We start from the raw sequence: 22,277 nt of genomic DNA on the forward strand, positions 1-22,277 counted from the left end.
TCACCCCCACTAGGACGGCTAGATGGCGAGGACGGGGATTAAGTGAGGACCTCGAGCTCGCCGGCGGGAATGTAAGATGGGGCAGCTGTGGTGGGAGAGTCCTGGGCTGGAGTTGTCATCTGACCCAGCAACTCCGCTCTTAGGTGTCTACCCCAAGGTCAACGAAAACAGGCTCACGTAAACACTCGTACACACCTGTTCACAGCAGCATGATTCACAACAGCGAAAGGGTTGTTGTGAAACAATAACCCTTTCATCTGGGAAAAATCCAGATGTCCACTGACAGGTGAATGGACACACCACGTGTTCCATCCACCCAGTGGAATACGATTCAGCCTTAAAAAGGAGCGGAGCACTGACGCTCGCTACAGTGTGGATGAACCTCGAGGACATGATGGTCAGTGAGAGAAACCAGACAGAAGACCACATAGTATGTGATTCCGTTTATATGACATGTCCGGAACAGGCCAATCCACAGAGACAGGGGTTAGAGGTCACCAGGGGCTGGGAGAGGGGGATATGGAGTGACTGCTAGTGGGGAAGGGGTTTCTTTGTGGGGTGATGAGGGTGTTCTAGAACTAGATGGAGGTGATGGTTGCACAATTCTCCGAATATGCAAGAATTCTCTTAGCGGGGGAGGCATGGGAGCCTAACCGAAGATGCCCTCCTGGGCCGAGTGGCTGCAGAACCATCCTTCACCATCATCCGAGGCCTCCAGTCTCCCTCTTGGCTGGCTCAGGTCCCCTCGGGGTCTGTCTGTGGAAGCCCTGGTCCCCTACCCACCCTGGCCCGAGTTGGAGACCTGGGTCCATGTAAGCACAGACAGGCAAGTGACCTTGCTGCTGATGGAGGACCCCCGGAGCCGCCACTCTGCATCCTCCCCAAGCTCCTGGCAAAGGCTGGCTGGCCCTCCTCTCCCAGGCCGTGGCATGGCCATTGTGTCCCCTCGGGGCCCCTCCATCACCCCACCCCCACCCCAACCCGCTGGCCCCAGTCTGACGGAGACAGACGGGAGGAGGGCTCTTCCAGGGCCCTGAAAGTGGCTGTGTATGATGACCCCAAACCAGAGGAGGGGCTGCAGCCTAAGACCCCTGTCCCCAGTGAGGGGACCCCGGCCTGACTTCCCCCGGGAAGCGTGGGTGGAAGCAGCCAGCTTGGATCCTGGGTCATGTCAGTGGGGCCCAGCGTGGGCTGGCACCTTGGGGCCCTCTGGCAGACTTGATGTTCCCGGGCTGAGGCCACCCCAACCCAGGGCCTCCAGAAACCCTGCAGTCGGAGGTGACCGAGGAGGCTGCCCAGCCGGCTCTCCCTGCCCACCCCCATCCTCGCCCTCACCGGCCCTCAGGCCCCTTCCTGGTGCCACCCGCCCATGCCCCGGGGTGTGGGTCACCTCCTCTGTAGGGGCCCCAGGCCTGGTACTACTGGCGACACCCACACCACCCTGGAAGCCCAGAGGCAGGGTCACTGCATCCACGCCCCTGCCTCCCAGGCCTGGTAGGAAGGGTCAGACTGAGTTTGAAGTCCTCTCCCTGGAACCCAAGTAGGGGGGCCCGGAGTGGTGTTGACAAGGGGCCCAGCCCACAGGGAAGGGGCCCCCCAAACCCTCCATCCCCGCTCCCAGCCTCCCCCACCCCGCCCCAACAAAACACAAAGAACATCAAAATCAGGCAAATGAGGCAGCAGCGGTCGTAACAGGCTGCGTTTAGTGGTTTTTTTATGTACAAGAAAAATGATTTTTTTTTTGTCTGGTTTTTCATCATCTTTTGTCTTTTTGTTTTTGTTTTTTTGTTTCTTTTATTACTTTTAAAGCTTCTCCCTCCCCACCCCCCAAAAGTGCATTTTTATCAATTTTTTTTTTAAATCTCCCACACTTTATAAAGACTCTCAAATACAGTCTATGGAATGTCTGCTCTGTGCTCTGTGCCCCCGGTGGGCGCCACCCCTGCCCCCCTCCACCAGGCCTGGCCCCCCAAAGTCCAAGGCACCTCATGTCTGGGCCCGGGCGGGGCAGGGGGGACCCTGGGCATTGGGACCCCTGGCCACAGCCTTCAGGCAGCCCCAGCCAGGCGATGGAGGTCTCCCCAGCCCCCTCCATCTCCTGCCCTGCCCCCCCACCCCCCGTGTAAATCTATATATTTAGTGCGAGCTAGTCTTACTCTGAGGTTATGGCTCCTGGGGTGCCCGAGCCCCAGGCCCTGACCCGTCCTGCGCCAGCCAACATCCCCACTCCAGGAAGGCTGCTTCCTCAGCTTAAATAACTTTTTTAAAATAAAACTGCAAATATAAATATCTTTCTTTCTCAAAAAATAGGATTTTTGCTTTTTTTTTTTTTATTGATTTTTTACTTTTTTTCTCCTGCTTTTCCTTTCACTCTTGTTTCTTGCCACCTACAATCCTGGCTGCCTGGACTGCCTTGGTCCTGGAGGAGCCCCTGCCTCTTCTGTCCCATCACATGCCACAAGGCCGTTCCCTCCACGGACAATGGGTCTCAGTAGTGCAAAGACTCCCCAGAACACTCTTGAAGGGGCTGGGGGACCCCTCCCCCCTACCTAAGACCCCCTCCCCCTTGGAAGGAAGCAAAGGGACAGCCACGTACAAACAGGGTGACAAGACAGGATAGCCATGAGGGGTCTCCTGGGCGAGCCGCCCACAGGGGGCAGACTTTGGTATGGCCCAGGGGAGCCCAGCTGGGCACAGGTCCAGACTCAAACTCTTGTCAGGCTGGGCCTGGTCCGGCACTTTACATTCACTGGTTTTTAAGGTTTGTATTTTTTTGCCTTTTTTTTTTTCTCCTAATCTCAAAAGGCGGGGTGGGGATCAAGGTGAGGGGGCTAGCCAGGGGGCAGCAGCAAGGGTGCTAATCTCTCTCTCCCGGGTCCTGCAGGCTGGCGACCGCTCCAGGTGAGGGCTCCGGCCCCCACCATCCTGCTGGCCCACCGCCGTCGTCCCAGGACGCCCTCCCCCCCACCCCTGCCGGAGCCCCCTCCTGGAGTTCCCCCCGCCTGGACCTCACTCATACACAAGCGCACACACACATTCACGCAGCTTCACCAAGATGATGGAAATAACAATTTCGCTGTTTTTCTTTTTTTCTTTTTTTTTTTTTGTACCAGGCAGTTAAAAAAAAAAAAACACCCCAAAAAAAGAAACCACAAAAAAAAAACCCAAACAACCAAACAAAAAAACTTTTTGCTCTGTCCTTTCTGACCAGTCAGCACGTTCCCCCTCAAAATTTTTTTTTTGTTTGTTTCCTGAAACGCGAGAATTCAGCAGTATCTTTGGCAACACTTTATCACGACCTTAATTTAAAGAATAAAAATAAAATTGATCCACGTCTATATACAGTATGTGATTGCGCGGAGTTGGGGGGCAGGGCCTGGGCTGGGAGGGCGGGGGTCCCGGCTCTGGGCCCATGCAGATGCTGCGGCCCCCGGGGATGGGCTGGTGGGCAGCAGGAGAGGGGTTAAGGCGGAGTGGGTGGGCAAGGCTGGCAGAAGCTGAGCGCAGAGCTAGGGGTAGGGGTTTAGTGCAATTCCCGAGGAGGTTTGTGTTAAAGTGTGCTCGGCGGGGGTTCAGCCCTTGCCCCCGCTGTAGTCCCAGAGGCCTTAATCCCCCAAGCCTGGTCTCCCCCCACCCGGCCAGGACGACAGCTGTGATTTTTCAGTTGGTTTTATTGCGAGGGGGTGTGTGGGTAGTGGGGGAGAGGGCTGTCCCTTCAGGGAACCTCTCTGGGATGGGGTAGGGGTGCAGGTCCCCCTAGCCTGGGCACTCGAGCTCCCTGTTCAGCTTGCATGGGTTGTTCTCTGAGAGAGCTCGCCCCACGATGCTGGGGTGTGGGCGGGGCCACCCGGCCCTGGGCTCCCCTGCCACCCCCTCAGGAGGGGGGGTCCTGAGACATCTGGGGGGCTGACAGGCTCAGGGGTGGGGGGAGCAGGAGGAAACAAAAAAACTGTCCTGTAGAAACAATGATGAAAGTTGCCTTCTTTAAAAGCTTCCCTTTAAAAACAAGAAAGAGATGGGGTCTGTCACAGAACCAAGGGGCACGGGGTGACGGGCCAGCAGCTAGAGGCGGGGAGCGGGGACACCCCCCGCACCTCCGGCTTTTGACGAGGAAGGGTCTCCGCTCAGCAGAGCGTCTATTTACAGGGCCCCACGCTAGGGTTGCATATGCGACGGGGGATGGGTGGGGGGGAGGAGGGTGCCCCGGCCTCTGGCGACACGGCCTCCCCAGCCCTGGCCCCAGTCCGTGGCCTGTGGCTCGGTCAATGCCGGGCCTTTGGGGAGCCAGAGGCTGGGGGGAGGCGGGTGCCAGCCCCCAGGTTACAGTCAGTGCCTTTGAGTAAAAAGAGGGGTGCAGTGGGGGGTGGAGTAAGGCCCTGGAGGTGAGGCCCCCTGTCACCCACCTCGGTGGGGATGGTGTATCCAAGATGGCAGCTCCTCGGTGGCCACAAGGAAGGGCGGCCATGTTGGAGGGTGGGGGGACAGCAAGGGTCGGGGGACAAGGGCAGGGAGACGGGATTGCTCCGGCTGGTTGGAAGGCCAGCCCTCTCTCGGGCCCATCCCTGAGCTGGGGAGTCGGTAAGGAGGGTCCCCGCGGACACGGGTGGCCACTGTATGGCTAGCAGGTGAGGAGACGTCTCCAAATCAGAACCCAAAAAGGGACAGAATGGGGCGGGGAGGTGCTGGGCGGGGTGGGGGGGACACGGCAGAAACACAAAAACCCCGCAGTCCTGCCTGCAAGGCGAGCCCCCATGGTAAAGCACAAATACCTCAGAAGGCTTCGCCCTCACCCGTGACTTCCTGACCCCCTTCTCACCTCGGGGAACAGAAGTGGATTCTACGTCTGTGGTGGGTTTCTTTTTTTATTATTTTGTACAAAAATAAATCGACTTTTAGGAATTTCTGTTTGCTCTCTCTCGCTCTCTCTCTCTCGCTCGCTCTCTCGCTCTTATTTATTTTTTTTTTGTCTTTTTGACTTTTCATAGAAGTTGGTTGCAACTTGTAAACATGTTTTTAAATTAAGAATTAAGATAAAGTGTAGTACCCGTTCTGTTACAAAGTGCCAAGACTTCTATTTGTGGTTGGTTGTCTTGTTGTTGTTTTTTTTTTTTCCTTTCATTTTTGTAAAATCTTGTTTTTATTGCTTTTGTGACATTGGAACTTCTGGACACTCTCGCTCCCCACATCCCTGCCACCGTGAGACCCTGCGTTCCCTCTGCTCTTGGCTCTCTCACCCCACAGTCGCCTGCTCCTCTGAGGAAAAGTATATTTTTTATATATATATATCTATATATAAATTTTGTTTTTAAGGAGGAAAAGAGAAAAAAAAATCTAAAAAGTGCTTTTAAAAATCGGGACAGGGCTAGGGGAAGGGGAGAGGGTGAAGACAAAAAGTTTCGAATCTCCAAACGTCTCATGGGGTCTGGGGTGGGCCTGGGTCGGAGGACCAAGACGGGGGTGGCAGGGGCACCCTGAGTGGCGGCCCGCAGGTCCCGCCGGGTTGTAAGTGCCGTGAAGGAAGGCGGCGGGGGCCCTTGGGGAGTCACCCTGGTGCCCTCCCCCCCCTTCCCCGTCTTCTCCCCTTTCTCCACGCCTGGAAATAAATAGATTTGTGTCGCGGTGGCCAGGAGATCCGGGGGACCACAGGCAGGGACGGGAGGCAGGGAGGCAGGTGGGGAGACGGAGGGGGAGACCCCCACTTCGGAAGTGCCCTGAGGAAGGAGGGTGGGGGTGCGGATGGGGCCGTTTTAACGTCCGCTCATAGCGGACACAAATCATTTTTAAGGTCTTATCTCAAAAGACTCTAGAAATCAGCGGGGGCGGGGCAGGGCGAGGAAAAGAAAAGCCCCCCCCTCCCCCGCCATCCCCGGCCCACGCCCCCGTGACCACCCTCACCCCTGCTGGGACCTGGGGCCCTGATCGGGCCTCCGATGGGACCCCAGACCCCGAACCGCGGGGCGCCCGGGGAGCTCAGAACCCTCGTATCCCACAAAAACCCCAAGCTGAGCCCCGAAAGCCATCAACGGGGTGGGGGGCAAGCGGGGCTGGGGGTGGGGGGGCGAGGGTCCCCGTGGAGGGAGAGAACATCATGAAGGAGAAAAATCTGAGAAAAGCACTACCCTAGATTCTGTGACGCTTCATATATATATATCTGTATATATATATATATAGATATAGATATCTGTATATAGATAGATTTCTTTTTTTGTGTTTTTTGGGGGTGGTGGGTGATTTGCTCTCTCTCTCTCTCTTTCTCGGGTTTCTGTTTTCTCTTTTTTTGGTTTTCAAGCGAGTCCGGCCGCGAAGCTGCCATCGGCGGTGGCCCCGGCGCCCCCGTCGCCTCCCCCAGCGGCGCCCGCTACATTCAACCTGCCCAGGCCGTCGGGGCTGGCCTCGTCCTCATCCTCGTCCTCGTCCTTAAAGTGCTTCTCCTGGCCATTGCGCCGCGCGTCCGGCGACCCGGGCGGGGCAGGGGCGCCGGGCGGCACAGGGGCCCCCGGGGCGGGGGCGGGGTCGGGCCCCCCAAGCCCGCCACCCCGCACCCGGGGCTTGCGGCCGCGGCGTGAGGGCACGCCGTTGCAGCCGTCCTTCTTGAGGTGTCTGTGCAGGTGGTCGGAGCGCACGAACGTCTTGCAGCAGCTGTCGCACTGGTAGGGGCGCAGGCCAGTGTGGACGCGCATGTGGTTCTTCAGGTCGTAGTTGTGCGCGAACGCCGCCCCGCACTGCTGGCACAGGTACGGCTTCTCGCCCGTGTGCTTCCTCATGTGCACCTTGAGCTTGTCCTGCCTGTGGACGGGCCGAGGGTCAGCTGGCGCCCGGCCGGGCCCATGCCCAGGATAGAAGCCCCCCGTCCCCGCCAGCCTCGGCGCGGGGAAACCGGGACCCTTGCGGAAAGGTGGGCTGCGGCAGGGGCGCCCCCGTTTTGCGGGGAAAGGGGGTGCGGGTCCCCATTCTGAGAACAGCACCAAGGAACCCACTAAGGTGTGAAAAGGGTCTTGGACCCCGCTCGCTGTGTGGCCACGGGGAAATGGCTGAACCTCTCTGAAACCCAGTTTTTCTTTTGGCCGCACTGCGGGATCTTAGTTCCCCCACCAGGGAATCAAATCCATGCCCCCTGCAGTGGAAGCGCAGAGTCTTAACCACTGGACCACCAGGGAAGTCCCACTGAAACCCTTTTCTTATGCATAGGAGGAGGAAGATAACAGGCCTCCCTCCCACCTGGGGCTCTGCCCAGTGGCAGGTGCATGGCTTCACACTACAGGCATTTACTGAGCACCTGCTGCATAGCAGACCCCGTTCCAGGTGCTGAAAATGCTACAAGGAACAAGGAGGAATGCCGGAGTATTTGGTAACAGAGAGGGTTAAGCTGTCCTGGCTTTAGCACTGAAAGTTCTGTGTCCTGGGAAACCCCTCAGTCACTGAAAATCCAGAGCAGCTGGTCACAGTAGTAACCAAGTCCCCACCCCAGGGACCCCACCCCCTACCCCCAGTTCCTGCCAGATCTCCCCTCACCTCTGCCTCCCTCTGCTCTGGCCACACTGGCTTCCTGGCTGTCACCCCAACACGCTGATAACAAGGAGCCTACCTCAGGGCCTTTAAACATGCTGTTCTGGCTACCTGGAGCACTTTTTTCCCTCCCAGATCTTCACAGTTGAATTTCAGCCCAAACGTGATCTCCTCAGAGAGGCCCTCCCAGACTCCCTCAACCCCGGTCCCTCATGCCACCGCCTTTGTTTCTCATCTGTCTCCCTGACTGGACTGTGAGCCCTGAAAACAGGGACTGGGTGTGATTCCAGGGCCCCTCCATGCCCATCTCACCCACAGGGAACTGTGTGGACCTGGCTCAGCCTGGGGCCTTTGGCCCACAAAGCTCTGGGGAGGCTATGGCCCAGGTGTTGCTCTGTCCCCTTGAGCCCTTGAAATGTGGCTGGTCCAAGGTGAGATGCGTAAGAAGTGCAAAAGGCACCCCAGATTCTGAAGACTTCATTTGCTCAATGTACTGTACAATATCTCATTTATAATTTTGCTTATTGATCACATATTGAAATAGAACTAATGGACTATGTAAAAGTATGATTAAAATTACTTTCACCTGTTTCTTTCACTTTTTAAAAATGTGGCTGCCAGAAAATGTAGAGTCACGGAGGTGGCTCACATGATATTTCTATTGTACTATGCTGGTCCATAGTGATGGGGGTGGATTCCTGCCTGGAATCCACAAGGCAGGGGCAGGGACCTGGGTCTCCAGAGCTCTGGGTAGAATCTGACCTGCTCCTTGCTGCAGACTCTTATGCTCCACTGAGTCACTCAGGGTCTCTCCCTTCTGATGCCCACCAGACTAAGAGCTTCTTCAGTGCCAGGACTAATAAACTCCTACTCATCCTTCAAAGCCCCACCGGAAATGCCCCTCCTCCTCCAGGAAATCTTTCCCAACCCCGAGACAAAGGCCTGCACCCTCCTCCCCCCAGGCTCTTTCAGTCCCAAGTCCCTCCCTCTGGCACCTCCCACAGAGCTGGTGTCCCTGCTTGGCCTAACTTCTGTGTCTTCTTACTGTTCTGAGGATCAAGACCTGGACCTTTGCAACCAGACCCCCTGCCTATTCTCTGGCCCCGTTATACCCCCACGTGAGCCAGCAGAACCTGGGCCACAATAAACTCATCGCTCCCTGGATTAACTTGAGCTGTTACCAGAAAGAGGATGGCAATGGCCAGGCGCTTCCCGCCACCGCCTACCCCGCCTCCTAGGAGCCGGCTAACATGGTCTCCCAGTTGTCCCACTCAGACCCTGGGGCCAGGTCACGGAGGGAACAGGAGGGACTCGGATTGTTCTAGCACTGTACAGAGATGTCCCTAGCTGAGGCTTGGAGGCTCAGAGAGGGGAAGTGACTTGCCCTGAGTTGCACAGAGGGTTGGGGGCTGTCCCAATGTGGGGTGGGGGTGGAGGAAGCCCCAGTTTCATCACTTCAAGCCCCGGCCTGGGTAATTATAGCCCCGGCCGCCACAGGCCCTGCTTACTCAACTCTCTAGTGTGACTCAGAGGGGCCCCTGGGCTCCCCAGCCTGGAGGGAGGGGCGGGGGCTGGGGCCCTGGGGGGCAGAGAGGAGCCAGGTGGGCACCTGGGAGGAAGAGGCCTGGCCTGGTGGCCCTCTCTATGCCTCAGTTTCCTAGAACGGCAAACAGGATCAGCCCTGGGTTGAGGGCGGGGTGGCCAAGAGAGCTCCAGGCCAGAAGGTGAAACTGAGCCTGGCTGAGGGTGGGGCCGTGGGGGAAGGTGTCACCTCTCCAGGCTCTGGCTTGCTGGGCCTCTACCAGGCTGCTCCTCCCAGGCTCTAAGACCCCTGAGGGCAGGACCCACAGCCAGCCCAGTCCACCATCTCCACATCTGGAGCAAGAGGGAGGCCCCTAAGACCAGCGGCACCCCAATCTCACCAAAGAGGGGGAGCCAGGCCACCCACCAGGCTGCCTGCCTCCCGGCCAGTGCCCTTTACCCCTGCCTGGCACTCCCGGGCCCTGGAGTCCCAGCCACACCCTCCTCTCCTGGCTTGCTGGGGAGGGGGCCCAGGTGCTGGTCCGGGGGTCAGCTCCCAGATCCTGTCCCCACAGGGCAGGGCCGGGAAGCTGGGACAATGGCCTCTTTCTTCGGCCTGGGTGGGTGTGGCTTGGGGAACCCCGGGGCTGGTGAGGGTAGGGGGTGATGCTGAGTCACCCAGCCTGGCTAGGCCCCCACACACCAGCCCCCCGCTCCCACTGGGCTGGCCCACAAGGCCCAGCCTGCCACCTCTGGACTCTTAAGACCAGATCGCAAAATCCCCCCAGCCTGGCCTCAAACTCCTCCTGTCCAGGGACCAAGCCCAACGGCTCCCGTGCCCTTTTCCCTCCACTGGTTGCTGCGAGTCCCTAAGCTGAACTGGCCTCAGGGCCTTTGCACTGGCTCTTCCCTCTGCCTCTCCCTTTCCCGCTCCCCACGGCTCCCTCCTTCTCCTCCTTCAGCTCTCAGTCCTCGGGGAAGCCTCCCTGTTTAAGGCAGCACCTACAACCACACCCCGACCCTGTTCTCTGCTCTTTTCCTCCCTGGCACTTTCCACCAACTAGTGTTATCAGTTCTGCGGTTTTATCTCGCACATGCTCCGTCGCCCCCACGGGGATTTTGGCTTGTCCCTCCACTTTTAGAACAGGGCCTGGCACCCAGCAGGCACTCCATAAATGTTGGCTGAATGAAGCAAGTCCCCCGGGCTCACGGAAGACTTCAAAGTTACCTAACGACCAGAACTCCCTGCTCCCAGTGGGGCTGTCACCCTCTCCCAAGGCCCAAATGCTCCAGTCGGGATGAGAAGAACCACCCAGGGAAAAGGAAGAAAAGCAACTCCTTGGGCCCTTCCTTCCAGCCTCACGCAGGTCGGCACCGCCTGGCACGCTTTATGTTCTAGTGGTCACCTTGTTTAGGACCTGCGCGGCACCACCCACCCAGGCTCTCTCGACAGGCGCATGGGGGTCGGGGGTGCCCCGATGGACAAGGCACCCTTGCAGGGCAGGGCGCGGTGTTGTTTTCGCACGCGGAGGCAGGGTGTGAGCGTGCTCGCGCAGGCGGGGCAGGGGGTCCCCGTGTGGCTGCTTTTGGGGCAAAGGGCCCCCAGGAAGCACCCACCTCCCCCACGCCCCCCGCCGCGGTGGCGCCGGCTCACCTGGTGAATCGGACCTTGCAGATGTTACACTCGTAGGGCTTCTCGCCCGTGTGGGTCCGGATGTGCCGCGGCAGCTTGCCGGCGCCCTGGATGACCTTCTCGCAGATGGGGCACTTCTGGAAGGCCTTAGCCCGGATCTTCTTCTCCACCTTCTGCGACCAGGCCGGGTAGACGTCGCCGTCGTGGGCGCCGCTGAAGTACTTCAGGTAGTAGTCCACGACGCCCTTGTCATCCGCCCGTGACTCCTCGTCGCTGTCCCCCGCCGTCGCCGCTCCCGCCCGGCCCACCGACGACATCATCTGCTGCAGCAGCGTGCTGGCCGCCAGCCCGTCCGTGTCGGCCCCGTCCCCGTCCTCGCCCTCAGCCGTGCCCGACAGGAAGCCCGGAGAGTCGCCCGGCTCCGGGGCCGCCTCTGACAGCGAGGCTGCCTCCTCCTCCCCGCCCCGGCCGTAGTGGCCGTTCTGTGTGGCGGTGGACGGCTGGGCCACGGGGGGTGGGAAGAGGCCCCCAGCGGGGGCGTCGTCATCACGCTCCGGCCACAGACCTGGGTTGCTATCTCCCTCATCCCCATCCCCGGCCGGGGGTCGCTCGGCTGGGGGGCCGGGCCCGTAGAAGTCCAAGCCATTGCAGTCGCCGGCAGCCACGGCGGCCACGGCAGCGGCCACGGCCTCCTTGGTGGCGTCCAGGTCATCGTCGGATGCGCCAAAGGCAGACCATGGGAATGAGGCGGCGGCGGCGGCGGCGGCGGGCAGGCTGTTCATGGGGTTGCTCTGGAAGAACTCGAGGTACTCCTTGGCGCGAAGGAGGTTTCGCTGATCAATTTGATCTACGAGGTCCAGCTGGCCAGCATCGGCACCCGCATCGGCCGCCAGGATCTGCCGGTCGAGGAGGTCGGCGCAGACGTGGCTCACGGCGGGGATCTCGAGCAGGCGGGCGGCGCTGAGGATGTCGCCCACGTTGGCTGTGCTGACGGTGAGCGTGGCCGTGTAGGCGAAATCCATGAGGGCCGTGAGCGCCTCGGCGCTGACGAAGTCGATCTCGTACACGTTCTGCTGGTCCACCACGGCACCCGACGTGAACAGCTTCTTGAAGTACTGGCTGCAGGCAGCCAGCACCGAGCGGTGCGTGGGGAACTCACGGCCCTCCACCAGGATCACCACGTCGCACAGCAGGCCCTGCGTCCGCTGCTCGTTGAGTCCACTCAGAATGTCGCTGCTGTGGTCGGGGAACGGGATCCCGATGGGGCCGTCCACGCCGCCGGCCATCTTCCGCGCCGAGACCTGCAGCGCCGGGGAGGAAGGGGCGGTCGTGAGGGACAGGGAGGGCCGGGCCCACTGGCTGGGCTGCGAGGCCCTCAGAAAGTAGTGCCCCCACCTCCCCCACCAGCCTCGGTTTCCCCAGCTCTGCATCAGGATGGTCCATGGCTGGTTCTGCATCATCAAAGTGAGAGGACGTTGGCGAAACCCAACTGGGTGCTTCAGAGATGAACACCGGCCCCCCTCCCGGCTTTACGAGAGAGGGGAGTGCCTGTCCAAAGGACAATTTGAAGTGGCGTGGGAGCACACAGAAGGTGCTCAATAAATGCCCAACACAAGTTGTTTCCTAATGAATCTGAGCACGGGATTCTGCCCATGCCCTCTCTAGGAGGCCACAGCGGTGACATAAGGCACCCACCGTGCGCTGCCCTGGCTGAGCGCCCAGCAGTCCCAGAGGCAGCACCGTCTCCACCGCAGAGGTGAGAAAATGAGGCTCAGGCTCAGGGAGTCCCAGGGGCCCATGGCTGCACCTCAACTCAAACCCAGGGCAACTGACCCAAGAGCCAATATCCAACCAGCATGGCCGTCCATCCCTGCCTAGCCCCTCGGCCTCCCTAACCTTCTCTCCTGCCTCCTGGTCGGGCCCAGTTCTCTTGGGGGGCTCTGAGTCAGGAAGGGGTAAGGCCAAGACCCAGGGACCTGGCCAGGGTCATCAGGGCCGTGGGCGTGCCCTGGTGGGGTGGGGCGGTGACTCTGCAGGACAGACCCCTTCCTGCCCTGTGGAACCCCTAGGACGTGGCTCAACCCTCGCAGTGAGTAACTGGGGGAAACCAGGCCACTGCCTGATGCTCCTCCCTGCCCACTCAAGCTGACCCTGTCAAGGAGGAGTGGGGGGCCAGGGGGCCTCCTGCCCACCTCCTGCCTGGCCAGCCCCTCTCCTTTTGGCCACCCTGTTTGCACTGTTCAGCCCGGGACGAGGCCCTGCCACTCTCCGGGCCTCAGTCTCCCCATCTGTCAAATGGGCAGAAGCCTTTGGAAAAGCAGGGCCATGGGGGGGACTCTGTCCCGCCCCTCTCCCCTGCCTCCTATTTTCCGCCTTCCCCTGGGCTATGACTCATCCACCCACTTGGGCGCTTGTGCAACCCTCTGGCTCTGTCCCCACCCCTCCATCCTCTCCGGGGAGCCCCCGGCTGCCCCAAGCCACCCAACAAAACCCACATTCCTCCAGGCCCAGCCAGCCTGCTTTCAGGCCAGAGCCTCTGCATGTCTCTGGGGAGAGGGCCTGAACCGGGCCTTCCTCAGCCTCTAAAGACCCCAGGACCCCCAGCTGGGTGACCCAGCTCAGCTCTAACACAGATCCCTCCCACTGTGCCTCTAGTGGGATACAGGCGGCTGGCCCGGCAAGGAAGCTGGGCTTGGTCTGGTCAGTCCTAAGGCCAGGGTAGGCCTGTCCCGACCCAGGGCCGCCCTGCGAATGGGGTCCAGGCCTTGGGGCCGACACAGAGGCCTTTGTGTGGCGTGCAGGCGGCCAGTGCACTTCCCAGGACGCCTCTCTCCGCCGCCCGCCCTCTTTCCCGCCGACCGCACCAGCTGCTTAGCTCCCGCCTCTGTTCCGCCAGCCCGCGGTGGGTGGCGGGGCAGGCTCAGATGTGGCTGCTGGGAGCAGGAGGAAGGGGATGGGGGCGCGACCCCCCCCCCCAGGCTCGGCCACGGGAAGCCTCGGCAGAGCCCCCTGTGGCGGCTTCCAACCCCTGCCACCATCTGCCGTCTGGCCCCGGGCCCCAGGGAGCGAGTGGGCAGATGGGACTCCGGATCAGACCGGCCTCGGCCCCTCCTCGCCCCTCCTCTGATCCGGGCCACCAACGCGCCAAGATGGCCACCCTGGCCCTGCTTGCCAGTGTCCCCTCAGGGGTCCTCCTGGGGCCTCTAGGTCGAGACCTGAATTGGTCCAGGTGACTCACCCCTCGCCACGGCCCCTCCACCCCCGCCTTCCCACCGGCACCAAGCCCACCGGGCCAGGCGCTGGCACATCCTTACTTCAAGCGTGAGGCTGCCCAGGCTCCCACTTGCTGGAAGCCACCCGGCTGGGAAGGAGCAAGCTCCGGCCTTGAACCTGGCCTGGGGCAATGTACCCAGCCCTGGGCCTGGATCTCCACCAGCTGGAGGAGCCGGGCCACATGCTAAGAGCCTGTTGTGTGGGGCAGCCCTTGGGTCTGGGCTGGGTCTGAGGGTCCGCACCCCTGTCCTTTCCCAGCTGGGGCCTCTATTTCCCGCACATAATCATCTGAGACCCTCCCCCAAAGGGCAGGGCCTGGGGCAATACCAGCCAAGGAAAGCCCCAGGGAAGTAGCATGACCCCCATTTACAGATGAGAACACCAAGGCCCAGAGACAGCTAGAATCCAGGCCAAGGGCACCCAGCAAGGCTGATCCAGGAGCTGACAGAGGCGAGAGGCTGGGGGTCCCCCAACCCTCCCTCCCCGACACCTCCCAGCCAGCCACAGCCCCTTCCCTGGCCCTGGAAACTAAGCTGACCCAGCCCTCTCTCCAGGAACATACGCCACCCGCCTGCCACGCCCGGGGCCACTGCCCTCCCCCTACCCGGGGCCTCTCAGGGCCCTCCCTCTAAGAAAGCAGAGGAAGACCCTGCCCGGTGGGAGAAGGAAGTCACGTGGGGTCCAGGCAGCAAAAAGCACCTATTACTGAGCACCCACTGTGCGCCACAGCACCGTCTCACCAGGTGACCCCTGTGGCTCCCTTCCTGGTTCTAAGAGGCCCTGCTGGCACCTGACACCTAGTAGGTGCCCCGACACGTGGCGGTTTCCTCGGTAATAATGAGCCAACGAAAATTCTCTCCTCCAGGAAGCCTCACCCCCTCAACGACCAGGGTCCCCTGAGCCCAGGCCCGCACCCACCCAGGGCCCCGTGTTTCATCACAGCTCCACCCCAACACTCGCCCCCATGGGATTTCCGGGGCCGTTCGATGCTGACTCGGCGGCTGGCCGAGGGGCAGGTCTCAGCAGGCTCTTCCTGGGCTGGAGGTGGGGCGCCCTCCTCCCTCTGGGCTGCTCCCAAGCCACCCTCCACCCCCCGCCCCCGGCCTCCCCTGGGCAGTGCACGGTAGGGGCGCAGCAAACGACAGGAGGAACCAAAGACCAAAGAGCTATGTGCTGGAGAGCCCACACCCAGCCCCGCCCACCTGGCTGGCAGGCACACCCAGTACCAGGGGACCGTGCCAGTCCCACCTCCAATCTAACCTAGGGTCACTTGCTGCAGCAGGCAGCAAGGACCCGGGCCTGCTTTTTGCCCTCCCAGGGGGCCTCCTCTGTGCCCTGGAACCTTCAAGAACTAACTGGACCCTGGGCTTTAGAGATGAGGAGAGGCTCAGGGAGGTGATAAGGCCAAGGCAAGGTCACACAACAGACCGGCAGCCAGGCTGGGACTCAGATGCTCTGACTTGAGCCGGCCTGAGCTGACACCTCTCAACTACTGGGGATGCAGGGAGAGGTCAGGAGCGTCCTGACTTGGTCCCAGGAACAGCAGGTGTCACCCAGGAAGGACCCTAGGATTGTGGGAAAGGTGTCCTAAGCATGGGAAACAGCAGGGACAAAGGCTCAGCGGTGGGCACCTGGGAGAGGGGCAGGGGAAGGAGGCTAGAGAGTCCCCAAGGTCAGGTGCAAGGTGAGGGTTGGGGCCGGGCCTCCTCCTCCCCCCCACACTCCTCAGGGGGTGGCCAGCAGTGGATAGGTAGGTAATTGCCACCTGACGCCTTCCTGGAGGAGTGTCCAGGGATGCGGGCAGCTTAACAGGGGGTTAAGGCCTCCCTCCCTACAACTCAGGGAGAGAATGAAAGGAAACTATATAAGGGACCTCTAACACCTACTACCTGCCACAGCAGCCCGCATCCATATCCTGGCTCCTCCATTTCCAAGCTGGGTGAACCTGGGCCAAGAAAAGCACCTCTCTGTGCCTCATTTTCCTTGGGGGTTGTGACAGTGGCAAAGGGTTCCACTCTCATCCTCTTAGCAAACTTTGGCCTAGGACCTACTGTGTGCCAGGGACAATCCCCAAAGGCCCAATGAGGCTGTTTACCCCCTCCCTTGTGGATTGGGGGCTTTGAACTTCACCTCTGAACGTCATTCCAGGAATCCAGCCCCCTCCCCAACTACTGTGTACCAAGGAAGTGTGTGGTGAGCCCCAGGAGGAAGCTGAGCCATCATGTGTGTGTGGGGGAAACCAGGCCCAGAGAGGGTGGGCGGCCGCCCCAAGGTCACACAGTAAGTCTGGCGCCCAGGTGCGGCTGCCAGGCCAGTGCCCAGCCGCCCCCGCCCCCTCCCAGCCTGGCAGCCTGTGTTGCAAGGTTGGTCCTGACGGGTTACCCCGCCCCGACCTGGTGCCAATCCCCGCCTGGCCCAGTACCGAGGCCGGGGTTTAATGGGACAGGAATGCAACGTCCTGATCAGGAGGTGGGGGGCACCAACGGCTCAGGGTGACTGCTGGCTGCCAGCTGTCAGCCTGCCCCCTGCCCGCCTGTCCTCGCAGGCCTCCCTCCAGGCCAGACACCAGCAGACAGGCCCTCGGCCATTTTATGTGTCCATTTATTGCCCTAAATGGGGAGGGGCTTCCTGCCCGGGGCCTTAAAGGGCCAGAGGCAGGAAGGTTGCAGGCCCAGTGGGAAGTGTGTGTGTGGAGGCTGGTGGGGGTGGGGACTAGGAGGTCATGGGGATCCCATCTGAGCCCCAACTCATGGGTGGGGCTGAGGCCCACCCTGTTCCCACGCTCTGAGTGCTGTCGTGGGCCAGGAAGTACAGCCCCGACACCAAGACCAGCTTCCAAGAGGAAGCCCTGTGAAGAAAGAGCCATTTTCAGTGGAAGTGGAAGGAATAAGCTTCCTGTCACCGGGAGTAACCAAAGCCAGGCTTCACAGAATCCCTTCCGTGTCTACACTGCCCTCAACTCAGGCTGCACCTGCTTATCCAAGATGCCCAGGAGAGGCCTGGGTGACTTCCATCCAGACTGCTCCCTCCCTCCCCTGAGGCCAGCTTGTCACCTGGAGGTGCCTGTACCACCCCCAACCCCACCCACAGCCTGAGCAGGTGGACTGCTCGGCCTGGAAACCCCAAAGGGGTGCTTGGCCCACTGGGGCCCCAGTGTCCTATGCCTACAAATTCAGCCAGTTCCCTCCTATCAAACACATCCTGATGGGAGGTGGGACCGAGCCTTGTTTTCCAGTCAAACCCGAAAGGCGTGGGTGAGGACACTTCCACCAAGTGGCCGTCCACAGCCTGCTGGGGGGACAGATGGAGGGGCTGGTCCTTTGGCCAGATTCTCCACAGGGCGCCTTCCGCGCTTTGGTGCTCCAAAGACTCGGGACTCAGGCCGCAAGGGCAGGGGCTGTTCCTCAACGGGGCTTGACGGGAGCCTGGTCTGGATCACCTCAGCAGCAATGCTCATAGCTCTGGTAGGAAGGGTCTGTAACCACTGCCCCACTTCACAGGCCAGGAAACTGAGGCAACTTGCCCAGGGTCACACAGCAGAGCTGGATTTGAACACGGGTCACCTGTCTGGCTCCATCTGGCCAAACTAACTAGTCCTGCCAGGGCTCTACCCTCCTCTCCCACCACACACACTGCCCCCAGGTACCAGCAGGGGACTAAATCCCCCCACCCTGGGGGCCTCGGTAGGGGGAGGACAGCTTATTCTCACGCCCCCTCAGAGCTGCCCTGTGACAGCCCAGAAAAGGGAGAGGTTTGCCTGAGGTCACACAGGGAGCCTGGGGCAGGGCTGGAGTCCAGCTGACACCTGTGAACTCAGGGCATCAGAAAAGAGATGCAGGAGGGGCTCCCCCAGGCCCTGACACCACACAGCAGTCACTCAACAAACATTCCTGGGGAATCACTGAGTAAATCCTCACTTTTGGCCTAAAGGTAATCTCCCCATTGCATCGATGGCAAAACTGAGGTTGGCAGAAGGGAGGTGACCTCCCTAGGTGGACCTCAGGTGGAGCGGAGGGCTGGGCTGAGATTGGACCACGGTGGCCCCCACCCAAGCCTGTTCCTCTGGTCTCCACTGCCCAGGGCTGTTGCAGGGTGGTTTATGGTCTATCAGGCGCCTGGAGCACAAGATGACAGGTGGGGGGGTGTCTCAGACGCGCGCGCGCGCGCGCACACACACACACACACACACACACCCTCCAGCAGAATCCCTGCTGTGTCCTGAGCTGACCCAGGTGCTTCCTCCATGAGGGAGGCAAGGAAAGGGAACACAGGTGGATCTGCAGGCAGTACCTGGGGGGAACCCACAACCACCTCATTTTACAGAGAAGGATGCTCAGGCTCCAAAAGGCCATGGGGCTTGTCCAAGGTCACAGAGCAAGTGGGCCAGCATTTGAAACCCCTGTGGACCCCCTCCTCGGGCCAGCTCTGCTTCAGAGGGGTTGGCCCTGACTCTTGGCTCTGGGAGGTGACCTGGGTCTCCTCGGAAATAATGGGTTGTAAAAACACAGAGCCCTGCCAGTCTCCAGGGGCCAAGGTGCCAAGGGGCGGGGCTGCAGCTCAGATGGGGTGGGAAGGGCCTGCCTCAGAAGACTGGGAGGCAGGGAGGCTAAGGCCCCTGCTGTGTGACCTTGGACACCTTGCTGCCCCTCTCTGAGCCTCACTGTCCTCTTGGGGCAAAGGCTCCATTTGGCAGACAGGTGCCTGCTGTGAACCTCCAAGCCCTCTGGAAGATAGGTGGGCCGGCGCCCCTCGGCTGTGACACACAAAGGACTTTGGACGCGTCCTAAACTAGGAGGCAGGACCACAAGGGTCAGACCCAGCTCTGGCTGGGTGACCTTGGGCTGCTCTCTGCTTCCCTCAGGGCCTCAGTCTTCCCTGCCCCATAGGGCACCACTCTGAGCCTTGCTCTAAGCCCCTGAGGCCCCACGCTAGCGTCTGGCCTCCCCTCCTGGTCTCAGTTTCCTCGCACGGCATCGGGGACCTCCACCAGCCCAACCAGCTTATGGGTCAGAGGGTTCCAAGGAAAAGAAGGGAAGGAAAAACGCCAGCACAAGGTATAGCTATTGCCTCGAGAACCTTCCCCAGTGGACGAAGGCTGAGCACTGCCGGGCCTCAGTCTCTCACACAGAGAAAAGGGTGCATGGGCTCCCCGCAGCCACCCGCTGCCGAGGGCCTCTGCTGAGAGTTGCGTGGCTCCCCGCCCGGGCCAGGGTGCTGACTGGCCACCACGCAGCCAGTCAGCCAATCAGAACTGAATAATAAATACCCCCCCAAAGTGACCCACGAATTAAAATTTCAGTGTCCCCGTTGGCTCCTCTTTCCTTCATTAGGCATGCGGATCCCAGGGCTTCGCTCTTCCAGCCACTGGCTCCTGCCCCCCCTTCTCCCCTAGGCTCCCGTCTCCACAGCGATGGCTGGCGGTAAACAGAGCCCCGAGCCCAACCGATAAGTGCCAGGCCCCACCCGGGGTGGCCCTCGGGGGAGAATGCCCCCCTACCTGGAGCCTCCGGGGCCTGGGCAGCAGCAGGGCCTAGCCTGGACTCCCCGGACCTCTCCCAAGACCAGCTCTGCCAGTAGGAAGTGATCGGCTGGTCCTGGGGAGGGCCCCCCAGTGTGGGAGCGGCACACTCAGGGTTACGCCCTGGCCCTGTTGGGGTGGGGGTGGGGGGCTGACATGGAATCCTGGACGCCCTCTCCGGCCGGGCCTGCTCCGGCCCTGGTCCGGGAGGCAGCTGGCAGGGAGGGGGGGTGGGGGAAGCCAAGCAAGCCCGCCACCCATGGGTGAGCCAGGTGGGCACACCCGGTGGAGGGGCACCAACACCTCTCTCACTTCCGCCGCCTGGCTAGGGGGAGAGAGGAGTTGCCTACCTCCCCCTGCCACCCCGCCAACTGCTGGCTACATTCCCCAAACATTTAGTGGGTGCCCACAGGGTGCCCGGGCCTGGTTGGACAGCAGTCTCTTGCCGCGGTCCACCGGACTCCCTCACCGCCGGCCAGCCAGCGCGGACAGTGCCTCCCAGGACCCGCAAAGGCCTGGGCCCCGGGGGGTGCACCGGCCCCAGCTCAGGCCCCTGCCTGGTTCCCAGCCCCGGGGCTGGGGGAGGGGGCCGGTTCCTAGGCCGGGGAGGGAGGCAGAGCGAGGGAGGGGGCCGGATCCCACCAGTTCACCCCCTCCTCTGCCCGGGCTCAGGGTTCGCACGTGGTGGTGGCGTCAAGGGGAAGGAGGGGTGTCCGGGCCAGAGGAGACGGGGTCACGCGCTTTGGGGGCGCGGGCGGGGCAGAGGGGTGCTCTCTGCTCCCTACCCCGGGGCCGGGGCCGGACGGCCGCGCGGGCAGGGCGAGGGGCCAGGCAGGTCCCCCCGCCCAGGGCTGAGTCAGGCCCGGGCGGGGGCAGGAAGCGGCCCCCTCCCCCGCCCCGGCCGCAGTGCGCGGCCCCCGCCCCGGCCCGCGGGCCCCCACCGCGCCGCCCGCGCGGGGGGCTCCTACCTCCTTCCCGGGGCAGCGGCGAGGGGGCCCGGCCCCGGCGGCGGCGGTGGCGGCGGCTGCGGCTGGGCTGGCTCCCTCCGAGGGGCCGGGAGGCGGCAGTGAGCCTGGCCCCGCGCCACCCCCCGCCGCCGGCGGCCAATCCCCACCCGGGCTGGGGGGAGGGCGATGCAAATTACCCCGGATCTGGGTCCGCCCGCCCGCCTCCCCCACGCCCGGGCCCAGCCTGCACTAGGCCGCGCATCCCCGGGCTCGCCTGCGCCGCGCGGCCGCCCGGGCCGCCGCCCTCCCCGGGGAGCGCCGGGTGGGTGACCACCCCCCCGGGGCGGGGGGCTGAGGGGAGGGGGGCTGGGGACGGTTACACAACCAGGCGGGGAGGGGCCCCGGGGCGGGGAGGGGGCCGGCCCGTGGGCCGCGCAGCCGGAAGCCGGGGACCGCCACCGGCCCCCGGCAAGGGGAGCCCGGCTCCAGGCCCCGCCCTCTGGCCGGCAGGGCCCGCCCTCGAGCCGCGCCGCGCGATCGGCCCGCGCCCATTGGCTCTCCAGCCCGCCGCTCACCGCCCCTCCTCCGCACCGCCCCTACCCGCGGGCCGCGGCGGACCGCCAGCGCAGGGCACCCTGGGACTTGTAGTCCTATCCGCCTGCCGCCTGCCAGCCGCGAGCGCGGGGGAACTACGATACCCAGAGGCCCGAGCGGCCGCGCCCGCCCACCCGGACACCCCACCCCTTCCCCCTCCTTTGCAAAGCCCCCCTCCCTGTTTTTTCAGCCCCCTCCCCCCCTCCCCCATGGAGCTCAATCCTGGCCAACTCCAACGTATGCACGCAGCACCGAATAGGCCCCCGGGGGGCGAGAGCGCCCCCAGTACCCAGCTGCAAACTTAGCACGCGACGCGCCCCCCTATCTCCCCACGCCGGCTCCCCCCACCCTCAATGCAGCCCCGCTTCCCCTCCCCCTCTCCCCGCGCGCCTGGGAGCCCCGAAAAACCATGCACGGAGGGGGGGGCTGGCGCACAAGCCCATGCACTTCGCCCCCAATACCCACTCCCGGGCGGCGCCCCCTCCCCGCCCTCGGGATCCAGGGCGCCTCCCGCCTCCGGGCAGCTGCCAACCACCCCCTCCTCTGAAACTTGCGGGACGTCCCCGGCTCCCGGGATCGCCCCTTCCCGAGAGGGCAGGGGTGGGCGCAGCGCCCCCGGCCCGTCCCCGCCCTGCACCCCGCGCTGGGGGCTACGCCGGGCGCTGACTTACCTCGCGGGGCCGGGCCGGGGCCGGGCCGGGGCGCGCGGGGCCGGGGCCCGGAGTTGGGACTGGTCTCCTCGGCCGCTCGCCTCTGGGGTCCGCGTCTCGCTCTCCCCTCGCTGGCTCTCCCCTTGTCGCTCCCTCGCTCCGGCGGCGGCGTCACTGCCCCTACAGTAACTGTACAGTACAGCCAAAGCCCCGTATGATGCTCGCGACTCCCTTCCTGGTTTCTCCGAGGGCAAGAGGGGTCCTCCCTTGTCTTAAAGGTGCCGCAGCCGCCGGCCCCCCCACGCCCAGCCCGCCCCCCCCCCCACCCCGGCCTCAGAGGCCAGAACAGGCTCGGCAGGTCCCCTCTTGCCACGTCTCTGCCCTCCCGTGGGGCTTCGCCCGCTGCGCTGGGGAGACCGGGCTGTTATTAGGTTTTGTCAAGTTGGTGGGGGGGGTCCAGCCCGCCCCCGGCGCGCCCCCCCCTCCTCTGACCTCTCCGCCCCGCTGCGCGGCGCCGTGCCAGCCTGCCAGCTTATCTGGCCCCAGAGCTCCCCGGGGCGCGGGGGGAGCGGGCCCCCCGGGGTGGAGGGGGTGGGGGCCTCCAGATAAACAGGCCCCCAGCCTCTGCGCAGAGG

The 22,277-nt window shown here is 62.7% G+C and overlaps 1 protein-coding gene across 5 annotated transcripts; it reads right to left on the reverse strand.

Annotated features, from left to right (window-relative positions):
* Nucleotides 1–2,753: 2,753 nt before the first annotated feature.
* Nucleotides 2,754–21,938, reverse strand: ZBTB7A (zinc finger and BTB domain containing 7A). Of its 5 annotated transcripts, none has more exons than XM_033400754.2 (3): nt 21,664–21,938; nt 10,682–11,961; nt 2,754–6,786 (listed from the first exon to the last, which is right to left on the reverse strand). In XM_033400754.2, exons 2-3 carry the CDS (start codon nt 11,944–11,946, stop codon nt 6,285–6,287), a joined length of 1,767 nt encoding a protein of 588 aa, XP_033256645.1. In that variant the 5' UTR covers nt 11,947–11,961; nt 21,664–21,938; the 3' UTR covers nt 2,754–6,284. The 5 variants fall into 5 exon arrangements, with proteins under 5 accessions (XP_033256645.1, XP_004277257.1, XP_049563146.1 ...); XM_004277209.3 differs by lacking the exon at nt 21,664–21,938 and adding an exon at nt 20,420–20,787; XM_049707189.1 differs by lacking the exon at nt 21,664–21,938 and adding an exon at nt 19,431–20,347.
* Nucleotides 21,939–22,277: the final 339 nt, after the last annotated feature.

The sequence above is a fragment of the Orcinus orca genome, chromosome 3 (assembly GCF_937001465.1).
Source record: "Orcinus orca chromosome 3, mOrcOrc1.1, whole genome shotgun sequence".
NCBI lineage: Eukaryota > Metazoa > Chordata > Mammalia > Artiodactyla > Delphinidae > Orcinus > Orcinus orca.